General features: G+C 41.4%; 1 protein-coding gene across 9 annotated transcripts in view; it reads left to right on the top strand.

Annotated features, from left to right (window-relative positions):
• The window catches only part of LOC123770252 (leukocyte elastase inhibitor), a 61,869-nt gene extending 47,428 nt beyond the window's left edge, over positions 1-14,441 (top strand). For all 9 annotated transcript variants that reach the window (XM_069314261.1, XM_069314262.1, XM_069314260.1 and 6 more), the window contains exons 5-6: positions 1,634-1,878; positions 13,801-14,441. In XM_069314261.1, coding sequence (XP_069170362.1) covers positions 1,634-1,878; positions 13,801-14,091 — 536 coding nt within the window. In that variant the 3' untranslated portion in view covers positions 14,092-14,441. The remainder of the gene's footprint in view (positions 1-1,633; positions 1,879-13,800) is intronic.
• The last annotated feature ends 619 nt before the right edge of the window (positions 14,442-15,060 follow it).

Genomic DNA, 15,060 nt, shown 5'->3' with positions numbered 1-15,060 from the left:
ACACACACCAGTCACCTGATGAGACACACAAAGGAGTTGATACACCACACGCACCAGTCACATGATGAGACACATAAGGGAGATGATACACCACACACACACCAGTCACCTGATGAGACACATGAGGAAGTTAATACATCACACACACCAGTCACCTGATGAGACACATGCGGGAGTTGATACACCACACACATCAGTCACCTGATGAGACACATGTGGGTGTTGATACATCACACACACCAGTCACCTGATGAGACACATAAAGGAGTTGATACACCACACGCACGAGTCACATGATGAGACACATAAGGGAGATGATACACCACACTCACACCAGTCACCTGATGAGACACATGAAGTTAATACATCACTCACACCAGTCACCTGATGAGACACATGCGGGAGTGTATACGCGACACACACACACCAGTCACCTGATGAGACAAACGAGTTGATACACCACACACACCAGTCACCTGATGAGACACATGAGGGAGTTGATACATCACACACACCAGTCACCTGGTGAGACACATGAGGGAGTCGATACACCACATACACCTGTCACCTGATGCGACACTTGAGGGAGTTGATACACCACACACACCAGTCACCTGGTGAGACACATAAGGGAACTGATACACCACACGCACCAGTCACCTGATGCGACACATGAGGGAGGTCACTTTTATCCAAAGGATTCCTCGCCATCTTCCAACTTTAAAGGGCAAGAAAATGAATGATATATTCTTATATCCGTTGCAACCTACCTATATGTGCTCTACTAATATATATCAGTTAAAGCCAGGGGCCAATATAGGTGTGTGTGTAACCCGTCCTCTTAAAAATAACGTCGCTTTTGGCTCGTATGCGCGCTATGGCCAAATTTGGACGTAATTTGATATGAAATCGACTCACAAAAGTGAAGTACTGTTCCGTTTTCTTTCTGAATCGTCCGGCGTACTCGGCAAGCTTAGAAGAGGTAACCTTCCATTAACGTTTTTCATAACGTTTTGAAACTTTATGAGAATTTCCTGCCCACCTAACCTATCAGAGAACCCTTAACTTACTGTTGTTGAAAAAAAAATCCCAAATTTATTTTCAATTTTTTTTATTTTCAAATTACGTCCATATTCGGCCATACGGGCAAACGGCCAAATGCGACGTTCTTTTTAAGGGTCAGGTTGAATGAATGAGTTGGATCTTATATGGACTAATGATTCCTAATGTCTATAACATGACGTTTCTCGCCTATTTCCATTTATACACATCTTTTGTCTCTTTCCAGATTGTTGTGAGATCTCTTGTCTCATGTAATCTTTTTGAAAAATTTAGTTAGCTGATAACAAAATTCTTCTGCGGGTTTCTGATAGTTTTTTGTCGCATTTGTTTCCCTCTGGCTTTATCTTTTCCTCATCTGCAATGCTTACCATGCCAACCAGTATTTATTTTGCACACTTGGTACCCCATCTTGTTGTGTGAAGACCTGAAAGCAGTTCTGTTTCTGACAGACCTTCCTGTTATTTAATGTTAAATATTTACTTTGTTTCCTAATCATTTGTGAAGATAATGCCAGCGTGATGCTAGCACGATGTGGCGGACAGTCTGAACACCAGTTGTTTGTTTGACGCAGGAGACTCGAGTCAGCTGGGAGCGACGGTGCTGGAGATGCCGTACAAGGGGAAGGCGGCGTCCATGTTGGTGTTCCTGCCTTACACCACGGCAGGCGACGACGCCACTACTCCCCTGGACGCCATGTTGCGACGCCTCTCACACAACACTTTCACGGATGCTCTCACCAAACTCAGAACACAGAAAGTCGTCCTTAAACTTCCAAAGTTTAAATTCGAGCAAACAATCAAGGAAGAACTGAAGCTGGTGAGTCAAATGTCTGTTAAAGTTGAATTAGTTTCTTGATACCATCTTAAGCTGACACCACCAGGAGAGTCGTTGGGACGACCCGGAGGTGGTGTAGTGCTGGTAAGCTGTACATGCTGTGTGTCTTGTTCAACATTTGGGGCTCAGCGCGAACACATATGTTCTACAACATGCTCCTTATTATTACTCCACTGTTCCTAATGTTCACTGTCACGTCCTCCCCCTCCGTTGTCTCATTGTGTACTCCCTTCACGTCCCCTCCGTTGTCTCATTGTGTACCCCCTTCACGTCCCCTCCGTTGTCTCATTGTGTAACCCTGTCACGTCCCCTCCGTTGTCTCATTGTGTACCCCTGTCACGTCCCCTCCGTTGTCTCATTGTGTACCCCTGTCACGTCCCCTCCGTTGTCTCTGTGTTTCTGTCATGATCTCATGATCCACAGCATCGCTGGCCAACCAAAGCCTGGCCAATTTTCAATAAGTGTCTAGAGGTAAGTGTAAAAGGCTGGTTAAAACAACGCCAGTTTACTGGGACATATAAACTGGTCACCGTAAAATACTAAGAACTAATATTTTCTATATACAACTGATATACATTAGTATACAACTAATACTGTAATCAGAACAAGGAACTTTAGCACACAGCTCAATTATTCACATAAATGAACTTCAAGAACTTAAAACACAGCAATCAAAATCTGTAACGGCTAATACTTAGGACTAGCTAACACCAGGCTCCAACCCGGCGCAGTGGTACACTAACCCAAGTAACAGGTTGGAGGTGTTATACATAAATAAGTAGTGGGTGAGTATTCAGTAAAATACTATAACACAATAACAAGCCTCTACGATCCTCCAATATCCATCTCAACACTAAAACATCTACCACCTAACACAACTGATATATCTCGGTAGACTGCGGTAGTCTGATCCATTTACACAAAAATCATTACTCCTATCTATACCCGAGTAATAAAATACAACAACAGTATATAACACAACTTACAGCTGGACGTCTACACGTCCTCCTATCTAGGAAATCAGGTGAGTAATGACTTACCAAGAGCTGAGCCGGCCAGGAACGACTGTGCTGCCAACATGGCAAGTCATCCCTCTCACATAACAGAAGCTCAAAAACCCAATTGTAACTTCTACGTCGCACATTACTAAGTGCGTATTATAATATACAATAATCTCCACAGGAGAATATACAGTAAACTCAAGGTACATTAGAATATAACATAGTTTATATACAATAACGTAAGGAAGTCTATTCTCTTACATATGGTAACACTGGTCTTCGACGTCTCGCCAAGGGGGGGGGGGGGAAAGGAGGATTACCAGTAGTTATCTGGACGACCGGTGTTCACCACTTACATTACCGTATATCCCTAGTCATACCTCAGGTATATCTAATTCTTCATACTACTATATATGTACACAATTATTATTTAGCTTCTGCTAGCGTAATATCAACATGAGAGTACAGATATAAAAATATAAGAATACAGATATAAGAAATAACACTATTATTTTACTATATGGTTTGAACACATTATACATATGTGTGTGGTTATAACAGTTCCCTGTCACGTCCCCTCCGTTGTCTCAATATGTTCCCTGTCACGTCCTCTCCGTTGTCTCAATATGTTCCCTGTCACGTCCCCTCCGTTGTCTCAAAATGTTTCCTGTCACGTCCCCTCCGTTGTCTCATTATGTTCCCTGTCACGTCCCCTCCGTTGTCTCAAAATGTTTCCTGTCACGTCCCCTCCGTTGTCTCATTATGTTCCCTGTCACGTCCCCTCCGTTGTCTCATTATGTTCCCTGTCACGTCCCCTCCGTTGTCTCATTATGTTCCCTGTCACGTCCCCTCCGTTGTCTCATTATGTTCCCTGTCACGTCCCCTCCGTTGTCTCATTATGTTCCCTGTCACGTCCCCTCCGTTGTCTCATTATGTTCCCTGTCACGTCCCCTCCGTTGTCTCATTATGTTCCCTGTCACGTCCCCTCCGTTGTCTCATTATGTTCCCTGTCACGTCCCCTCCGTTGTCTCATTGTGTTCCCTGTCACGTCCCCTCCGTTGTCTCATTATGTTCCCTGTCACGTCCCCTCCGTTGTCTCATTATGTTCCCTGTCACGTCCCCTCCGTTGTCTCATTATGTTCCCTGTCACGTCCCCTCCGTTGTCTCATTATGTTCCCTGTCACGTCCCCTCCGTTGTCTCATTATGTTCCCTGTCACGTCCCCTCCGTTGTCTCATTATGTTCCCTGTCACGTCCCCTCCGTTGTCTCATTATGTTCCCTGTCACGTCCCCTCCGTTGTCTCATTATGTTCCCTGTCACGTCCCCTCCGTTGTCTCATTATGTTCCCTGTCACGTCCCCTCCGTTGTCTCATTATGTTCCCTGACATGTCCCCTCCGTTGTCTCATTATGTTCCCTGTCACGTCCCCTCCGTTGTCTCATTATGTTACCTGTCACGTCCCCTCCGTTGTCTCATTATGTTCCCTGTCACGTCCCCTCCGTTGTCTCATTATGTTCCCTGTCACGTCCCCTCCGTTGTCTCATTATGTTCCCTGTCACGTCCCCTCCGTTGTCTCATTATGTTCCCTGTCACGTCCCCTCCGTTGTCTCATTATGTTCCCTGTCACGTCCCCTCCGTTGTCTCATTATGTTCCCTGTCACGTCCCCTCCGTTGTCTCATTATGTTCCCTGACACGTCCCCTCCGTTGTCTCATTAGGTTCCCTGACATGTCCCCTCCGTTGTCTCATTAGGTTCCCTGACATGTCCCCTCCGTTGTCTCATTAGGTTCCCTGACATGTCCCCTCCGTTGTCTCATTAGGTTCCCTGACATGTCCCCTCCGTTGTCTCATTAGGTTCCCTGACATGTCCCCTCCGTTGTCTCATTATGTTCCCTGTCACGTCCCCTCCGTTGTCTCATTATGTTCCCTGTCACGTCCCCTCCGTTGTCTCATTATGTTCCCTGTCACGTCCCCTCCGTTGTCTCATTATGTTCCCTGTCACGTCCCCTCCGTTGTCTCATTATGTTCCCTGACATGTCCCCTCCGTTGTCTCATTACGTTCCCTGTCACGTCCCCTCCGTTGTCTCATTATGTTCCCTGTCACGTCCCCTCCGTTGTCTCATTATGTTCCCTGACATGTCCCCTCCGTTGTCTCATTATGTTCCCTGTCACGTCCCCTCCGTTGTCTCATTATGTTCCCTGACATGTCCCCTCCGTTGTCTCATTAGGTTCCCTGACATGTCCCCTCCGTTGTCTCATTAGGTTCCCTGACATGTCCCCTCCGTTGTCTCATTAGGTTCCCTGTCACGTCCTTCCCCCTTCGTTGCCTCATTATGTTCGCTGTCACGTCTCCTCCGATGTCCCATTATGTTCCTTGGCCGGTATCGGCATCTTTTGCTGACAGTACTAGGAGTGTGGTCGGGACGGCCTGGAGGTAGTATAGTGCTGGTAAGGTTGGGGTTGATACCACCTCCAACCTTCCACCTTTTCTAAAGACTAAACGAACTCCTAACTCCATACTCTCCACGCAACTGTAGACTTCAATCATTAGCAGATTTCCAATAGATAACCAGGACTACACAGCCCGAAGGAATTATTGCTTCAATGGACGTCGAATCTCTATTTACCAACGACCCGGTCGACACCACCGTACAATGATCCTGGACAGAGTATACAGAGACGAGAGCACCCCCAAATTAGACATACTGGAGTCACACCAGATGAATCTACTCGAAACATGCACAATGGAGCTCCTATCATCAGCCAGCAAGGAAACAGTAGCAATGGGCTCCTCCCCATCAGTGCCTTTTGCTAACTTGTACATGGGCACCATCGAGGACAGAGTTTTCAATATGAGACACAAACCGTTGCTCCTTATTGCCGTTATGTCGATGACATATTTGTAATAGTAAAAGACCGAGAAGAACTAATTGATCCAAAAAGTACTCTAGAGAGAATGTCAGGACTTTGTTTCACCCATGAGAATAGTAACAATTACAGTCTGCTGTTCCTGGATGTGTTCATAACAAACATAGAAGCATCTCTAAGTACCAGCATATATACCAAGCCTACAAACATAGGATTATGCCTGAAGGGTGGGAGTGCCCCCAAAGATATAAAGCCGTCTTTTTTTCAAAGCATATAGTCGTCCAGCCCTCACCCACTGCTCTGAAAGGAGCAAAGTGAGTAAGAAGTTTGAAAGGATAACTAAGTATTGGTAAAGAATGGCTATAAACCATGATATCAACACCATTACAAGACGCCAATTGGACCAGTGGTACAATCCTGAACCAAAACCAGAAACCACAACACCTCCACTAAAATTATATTACAAATCCGCCATGCACAAGAATGAGTAAAGAATAATGACAGAAATAGTCTGTAAATAAGTAAAAAGTACAACCCATAACCAAAACATAAACATCATTATATACTATTGAATGACGACCACTGACCTCCTCATTAAAAATAGCCCAAAGCAGCTGGGTGTCATTTGCTGCAGCAGAATGTGGTATATATGTGCACTTGTCCTCCATGTAGGATTTAATCTTCAATCTAAGTACATAGGTTTGATGTCGACCAAGCTTATGAGGCGTTTAGCCTGTCAGCTTCAGACAGGTGCCTTTAAAAATCACATGAGATAAGCCCATAATATCACCCTAACAAGAGAAATGCTGAATAAGAACATATGCATAAAAGAAAAAGCCCAAAAGGAAAGGAGGCTACAAATTCTTGAAGCTCTACACATAAATGAAGAACAACCCACCATCAATACCCAAATTACAGATCTATTCACTCTATGCACCATGAGTGTACGAGCAAGACCGGAACACGAAAATTCCTACAGTGATGTCACCGCCCAAAACACCCAACCAATTACAGTCACCTGAGTTCTAATTACCCTATCACCTGATTTATATTTGTATGCTTATTCTATTGACCTACTCAATTTACCTCTACCCTTTTACTTTCGCCTTTCTCCTCACTTCATCTTATATGTACCTGACCTCCCAGTCTGGTACTGGGAGGTATCAGATTCAGATTCAGATTATTTATTCAGCTAAAGGTACGTACATTACAGATGAGTTACAAACATAATGTTGGATTTAAAGAAAGAGCTAGTACATATAATACCTAAAGCCACTAGTACGCATAGCGTTTCGGGCAAATATAATAGATTTCCTTCATTCCTAGACAGGCTAAATATCCCAAAAGAAATCCACAGGGAAATAGCAGTTCGGTTATATAGACTACGTCTAGGTTACAGATGCAACTGTGGAAATTAGTGAACCCAGATAGAGAGAATGCATCTGCTGCCAAATAATCACAGAAAAGCCATTACTTCACTATCTCCTGGAATGTCAAGCAACCAACGATCTCAGAAGAGCTTTAAGAGTCCCTGAATCTTGCAGTAACCACCCTGAAACCATCAACCCTGCCACTTTTCTGGTCAAAAAAGGTCTCTAGCAGGTGGCCATGCTCATAAATACTGTCAAGCAGTATCCTCCCCAGCGATAGCAGCCTGACGATTTAAATGCGACCTCAACACACAGTATACATTCATTAAAAATAAAAAATCAAATCTACCACTTACGGGCTATTCATACCCGTGCCACCTCCTGGGTGGCTTAATCTTCACCAAGCAATCATATCTCCTCTCCAAACCTTTAAATCTACCCAGCAACCCGAAGCCACAAATCCACGAAGCAAACTACCAGACCCTCAGTTAAACGCCAATGGAATACTCCTCGGCAAGTCCGAATCTGTTCCGAGTCTTGAGCACCCATGATGCACCATTCTGAACACCAGGGCCTCGAACAACTGTAGAAAACAAAGCCCTACTACACAAGGCAAAAAACTATCGCATAGATCAGGGTAAAAACATTAATACACCTGCTATTTCCTCCAGGATATCTCAAGCACGAATGATGACTTCTACGTCATCAAATGCCCCAGTAGCTGGATGGCAAAGACACCACGACCCAACCCAGAGTCTCCTCACCTGACAAAAGAAAGGCAGCCAAAGGAGTATCAAGTGACCACTGTGGTAATGATTATTGACTCATTGACAGAGACCATCAGCATGATGCTTGGTAAAGCATAAACAAGCACTGCGGCAGACCAACCCTCATTCAAAGAAGGAAATGTCAACAAAGGTAAAAAAAAATCTACTGAACTTATTTCCTCCACACTTCTACAAGCCCTACCGGAAAATGTTGACGAAGTCGAAGAAGGTGACGAAAATGAATTGTTTCAGCACCCAATGGCATTCTCTACTCCAGCCAAGAAGACACAAGCTGTCGGGAAAATCAGCCCATTAGAAACCACGATGGATTCAATGGATACTCATACAGAATATCGGACAATAACATCAATCTCAATATTATACAATGGAACCTTCAAGGATTTAAAAACAAAGCTCAAACACTCATAGCAGTGCTTCTCAAGGACAACTTTGATATTATTTTACGTCAAGAAGCACTTACCAGGACTGAAAGAAGTATTAATATCCCAGGATATCAAGGTTCCCACTGCCCAGTTGCACAAGGTGGCACCAATGGCATTTCACTACTAGTAAGAAATTATATTAATGTCACTCCAATCACAGACCTGTGAACGAAGAGGACGTGAAGGACGTGAAGGACGTGAGGACGTCGAAATTATGAGAATTAATCCCCCATGAGGAATTCAATGCTGTCCGTCTTCAATGAATAAAGGAGCCATAGAGAACACGATATGGATCTCTCTGCAATCTTTTAATAGAGGTCACCACACCTACTATCGTCTCGGATGACTTTAACGCTTATAGTGGATTGCTACTTGATTCACCAAGAACCGAAGCCAATGAAAGACATATTGAACACTTTTTGGATGAAGTGACTGAAGTCCGTCTGCTTAACTTAACGGAACCAACCCATATTCGTGGCAGGTAGCTGGACCTCACGTTTGTCTCTACCAGTATTTATGAGTTGTACTCACCTATTCACCTAGTTGTGCTTGTGGGGGTTAAGCTCTGGCTCTTTGGTTATTGTGTTATTGGTCATTTGACTATGTACTGACTAGTGACCACTTTGCTGCAAGAACAGTTATTAATATAGCACTTCCTCCCAGACCCCCAGCTCCCGAGCCCAGATGGGACTATATCAAAGCAGATTGGACGAAATATCAGGAATCTCTTGAAATTTGGCACCGAAACTACACCCCGCCTAACAACACTGAAGAGATGGAAAAAGATTTAGTAAATACAATACATTAAGCAACAAATTACTCCATCTGCAAAAAGAAAACAATTAACCAACAACATAAAGACCATTGATGTTACAATAATAGGATAAAAAAAACTTCATAACAGACTAAATTGTGCACAAAAAAACTTCAGAAGAGACAGAACCCAAGCTAATCTGGAACTTCTTACAGCTGTCTGAAGTCAAGGGCATGAAGAAACAGAAAAAAATCAGAGAAGAAAAATGGCCAAGTTATGGTGTGCCAAGTTAAATCAGCATACATTCTTGAGCGACATCCGGAGGCAAATCAACAAAGTCAAAAGAAAATTACGTCCTGTTCCGCCCCATTATGGTCATCCAGACCAAGAAGCAGAAAAACTAGCAAATCTATTTGCTTCAAGAACCAGTTCCACTAAACTTCCACAATTAACTCTGACTCACCAAAAAAGACTTCAAGCAGCAAGATGGGGAAAAAAAATAGACGATGCTTTAGCCATACCTGACGAACTACACCAACCTTTCAATCTTTAAAGAATTCAGAAGAGCTACAAAGAAAACTAAAAACACAGCTCCAGGCGAGGACCAAATCACACACAACATGCTGGCCAAGCTAGGAGAAAAGAGTGAAGAAGCCTTCTTGAATCTAATCAACAGAGAATGGGTGACAAGAACTCGACCACTCTCTTGGAATAGTAAAATTATAGTTCCCATTCAAAAACGTAAAGACCCAGGAAATACAAGACCCATCTTATTAACAAGCTGTCCAAAACTGCAGAAAGAATGGCTCTTAATCGAATTTAATGGAAAGCCAATCCACAGCACCAAAATATGTTTGCTTACAGAAAAGGTGTGGGAACCACCATACCTCCCTCCTGGATCAAATCAATGACAAACCGTGAATCCTTATTTGTCAGGATCTACAAAAAGCCTTCAAGCTAATTAATGCTCTAGCTACATTGTGCTGCCTGGTGGATAATGAAATCAAAGGACACGCTCTTGCCTTTGTCAAAGGAAGTTGCTTAACAGAAAAGCTAAAGCCCCTTCCACTTCAACTGTCTCATGGAACAATTCATGAAGCTCAAGTTACCAAAGACCAAACTGTTTAACTATGCAGATGACTTTGAATGGCAAAGGCGCCAAGAACCATGCACAAAAATGCCTAGATATCATCAGGAAGGAAACGGAACGCATTGCAATGAAAATAAACAACAATACAACCCAAGCAATGGTTGTTAAAATGAGAGCTCAAGACATCAAACTCGCAATATAAGAACAAGAGATTGAGTGTGTTACCTCTTTTCAATATCTTGGAGTCATAATAGACATCCAGTTGAAAATCACTAGAGAAATTGAATATCTTCGGCAACGTTCCAAAGCCAGAAACTCAGCTTTCTGCTCCCAGACAAGTCTTAGAGATGGTGCAACTCTGCCAGTACTCAAAATGTACTTCGTTCAAGAAGTTAGGTCACTCACTGACTATGCTACTCCTGCTCTTAGCGATAACCAATGGGAGAAACTCAAATTGAAGCCCTCAGAACAATGCTGAGTGCACTTATATGGATGCGTAGAAAGAATCTAAGAATGGAAACCAACTTACCAGCCTTAGAAAACAGGATCAAACAAGAAATAGCCACTATAACAACAAAACTTGTTGGAACCATCACCATACTGTCAATCAAAGATAGCGTACACAGATCGAATCACAGATATCTTCAATATAGAAGAAGTGCATGGAAAGATAATCTGGTTACGATTCAAGAGAAAGTGGACTTGAAACAAACCATTAGAAACAATTGAGAATTTAGACCATATCAACACTTTCGGCAGCCTCCTCCATGGGAAGAATCAAGTTTAAAGATAATCATTGAAAGACTACCAGGTAAAAAATCAGCTTGTGACTCTCAGAGGATCAAAGCAATCATAGAACAACAAATGGAAAGCAACTCAAGACCGACAACCACTGATATCTTCACAGATGGATCAGTTGATCAGGAAAGAGATACTGGTGGGGGCAGCAATTTACATTAACTAATATGAAGCTTACTGGAGCATGCAATTAAGAATAACTTACATGATGTCATCATTTATTCAGATTCTAAATCTTCGTTCCAGGCTTTGTTATCCAGCCAGCACAGAGATAATATACAAGTCATCATAGAAATCCTACATATAGGAAACGAAGCACACAATCTATGGGTGTCAGTCACTCTATATTGAATACCAAGTCACATTGGTATAAATGGTAATGAAAAGGCAGACTCACTAGCAAAAACTGCCACTACTCTACCTGTTGTACAGGTTAATATACCTCCATGTTTTTCACAGATTAAGGAGCTGAAAATACAATTGATAACTTATTATAAAACAAAAAAAAAACGGCCAATCTACTCATGAAAAACTCCCCAGACACCTTGTTACTGTGATATTTGGGTCAAAGTTTTAAATCGAGGTGGGGTTGCCTCCTGTTCTCCCGTTTCTTTTCCTCTTCTGTTTTAGCACACTGGTTTTAGTCTTGTTTTAATAACATTACCTTGGTGGCGGATATAGATGCACAGTGTTCACTAATGCGTCCAATTCTTCAACTACTTTTCTAACCATTATTGTCACTGTGGATTCTGCATCTATTGCAGCTGTTCTTGTTGGTTGAATTTTAAGTTTGATTAACGGGACTTTAGTTGCTTCACATTCAAGTAATTAGTGTAATAATTATTACAGAGACAGATGAATGTCTCTACATCTGTTTTTCATGCGTAGATTGGCCGTTTTTTTTTGGTTTTGGTTTTTGGTCTTTTATAGCGCTGATCAATTTGTCCCCCAATTCCTTCAGGAATATATATATATATATATATATATATATATATATATATATATATATATATATATATATATATATATATATATATATATATATATATATGTCGTACCTAGTAGCCAGAACGCACTTCTCGGCCTACTATGCAAGGCCCGATTTGCCTAATAGGCCAAGTTTTCCTGAATTTAATATATTTTCTCTATTTTTTTACTTATGAAATGATAAAGCTACCCATTTCATTATGTATGAGGTCAATTTTTTTCTATTGGAGTTAAAATTAACGTAGATATATGACCGAACCTAACCAACCCTACCTAACCTAACCTAACCTATCTTTATAGGTTAGGTTAAGTTAGGTAGCCGAAAAAGTTAGGTTAGGTTAGGTTAGGTAGTCGAAAAACAATTAATTCATGAAAACTTGGCTTATTAGGCAAATCGGGCCTTGCATAGTAGGCTGAGAAGTGTGTTCTGGCTACTAGGTACGACATATATATATATATATATATATATATATATATATATATATATATATATATATATATATATATATATATATATATATATATAGATATATATATATATATATATATATATATATATATATATATATATATATATATATATATATATATATATATATATATATATATATATATATATATGTGTGTGTGTGTTTACTAGTTGTGTTTTTACGGGGGTTGAGCTTTGCTCTTTCGGCCCGCCTCTCAACTGTCAATCAACTGTTTACTAACTACTTTTTTTTTTTTTTTTTCCCACACCACACACACACACCCCAGGAAGCAGCCCGTGACAGCTGACTAACTCCCAGGTACCTATTTACTGCTAGATAACAGGGGCATTCAGGGTGAAAGAAACTTTGCCCATTTGTTTCTGCCTCGTGCGGGAATCGAACCCGCGCCACAGAATTACGAATCCTGCGCGCTATCCACCAGGCTACGAGGGTGTGTGTGTGTGTGTGTGTGTGTGTGTGTGTGTGTGTGTGTGTGTGTGTGTGTGTGTGTGTGTGTGTGTGTGTGTGTGTGTGTGCGTGTGTGTGTGTGTGTGTGTATTTGGGCAGCAGCCGTTCATTTAAGCATATTTGGTTAAATATGGTGGCATTGCTAGCGTTGTTGATCTCATAAGTTTTCTATTCTCCTAACTATTTTATTTCTCTCGGAATTATGAAAAACAGTCAATTTACCGAAATTCATGGTAAAGAAACTGATCATTAATGAATGTATATTTTATACACCGGTTCGTTCCATTCTGGAACATTTTCAGGTAAGAAATACAAGGTGAAAATTTATCCTAAAGACACATGTGAAAGAGGTGAAGTTGTATGAGGTGGTTAAGGTGAAGCAATCACACATAGGTGTTGAAATAGGGACACAATGGGGAAGGATACCAATCAAACACTGGAGAGTAGATGTCAATCAAGCGAGGTAGAAATGCAGATATCTTGTGTTGTGGTGAGGTCTGGATTTTAGCGTAGATAAAGTAACGAAGTTGTTACTCTGTAAATTTAGGGTGGGTCGTTTTTTATGAGTATAGCTCCAGTATTTACAGTCTTCTCTGGTCAGTGGTGTGTGCCACCACTGTTGTATTTTCTACAGTCCTGGCAATCCTGTTGTATAAATACATCAGTCCTGGCATCCACCTCATATAACTTCAATTATGCTAATTCTCTGCTTTGTCTGAAATAACTATTTATTTATTTTACTACTCTTTTTTTTCAACCAGTAATTTAACTCTTGAGTAGTTTCGTGTAGAAAATCTTGGAAATATCACATCGGTTGGCCAAAACGTTTTAGAGTCCAAAGAAACGGAAAAGTTCCAATGATGTTAATGACCCTATCATTGTCCTTACAGGCTATTGAGCGTCTGGGGAGTACTGACCTGTTCACTGATGGTGCTGATCTCTCGGTGTATGATCCTTCAAGGAGAGTAAAGGTGGGCAAGACCATCCATAAGGCGGTGGTGGAGGTGAACGAGGAGGGCGCCGAGGCCGCCGCCGCAACAGCTCTGATAGGAGCTATTAGCCTATCCTTCGGTCTTCCTCCCGTTCCCCGAGAGTTCACCTGTGACCGACCCTTCATCTTCCTCATCCGTGACAACCATACAAACAACATTCTCTTCTTAGGCGTCTACAGAAAGCCATAAAATACATTCTACCCCTTTTGAAGAATATCAATGTTGCAAATTTCAAAAAAACTTATACAAAGAAAACAATCAGTGCTGCAAATTTCAAAAAACAAATACAAAGAAAAAAATTACCTCCTGCTTCTAAAGAAAAAACAACAACACTCCGATTACTTCCAAAAAAGTATTATTGTAAATCACTGTAGGAAAAGAAGCGCACATTAAACACTCAACACATAAACTAGCAGCAGATGTGGCGGACGTCAGTGTGAGAGGAATTTGGTGCTGATGTGAACACAGAGCTGAGAACAGTGTTCTTCAGTTACTGTGTTTCGCTCGCTTCTTGGTTAATACATTCTTTACAAAATCAATTGATTTCTTTTCTTTATTTCTTTGTATTCAATATTTCATGAAATTTCCTGTTATTTATGACACCAAAACCAGAAGTTAGGAATTTAAGGCACACAATTAATGTGAATTTGTTTTGGCCTAATGAACCTTCCTGATGAACAATCATAGTGCCTTAACTTGTAAACACTGTTAACACAGGGAGATATATACCAAGAGGTATACCACGTTTCTAATTGTATATACGCTCAGAGTATACTATAATGTTCAGGACAAAGGTATACATATTGGCTGGTTAGTAAACACTTCTAGTTGTCTCAATAACTGTCCAGAGGTTGATGATCGGGACAACAAACAAGGCTTAAGTTAGAAACATTTATTGAAGACTGTAAAACTTAATTATTGGTGTTTCTCATTTTATTAATAGTCATCGGTGGTGTCCAAAATAGTTATAAATTATCAGTGGTTGTAAACACAAGTGTTTAGCTTCATCCTAACATCGATAATGTCAACAAATTATTTCCCAATCATTTGGTAAAGCAAAGTGAGAGAGAGAGAGAGAGAGAGAGAGAGAGAGAGAGAGAGAGAGAGAGAGAGAGAGAGAGAGAGAGAGAGAGAGAGAGAGAGAGAGAGAGAGAGAGA

This window comes from Procambarus clarkii, chromosome 78 (genome assembly GCF_040958095.1).
Source record: "Procambarus clarkii isolate CNS0578487 chromosome 78, FALCON_Pclarkii_2.0, whole genome shotgun sequence".
Taxonomy (NCBI): domain Eukaryota; kingdom Metazoa; phylum Arthropoda; class Malacostraca; order Decapoda; family Cambaridae; genus Procambarus; species Procambarus clarkii.
The sequence above is the reverse complement of the archived record's forward strand: the minus strand, read 5'-3'. Positions and strand labels throughout refer to the sequence as shown.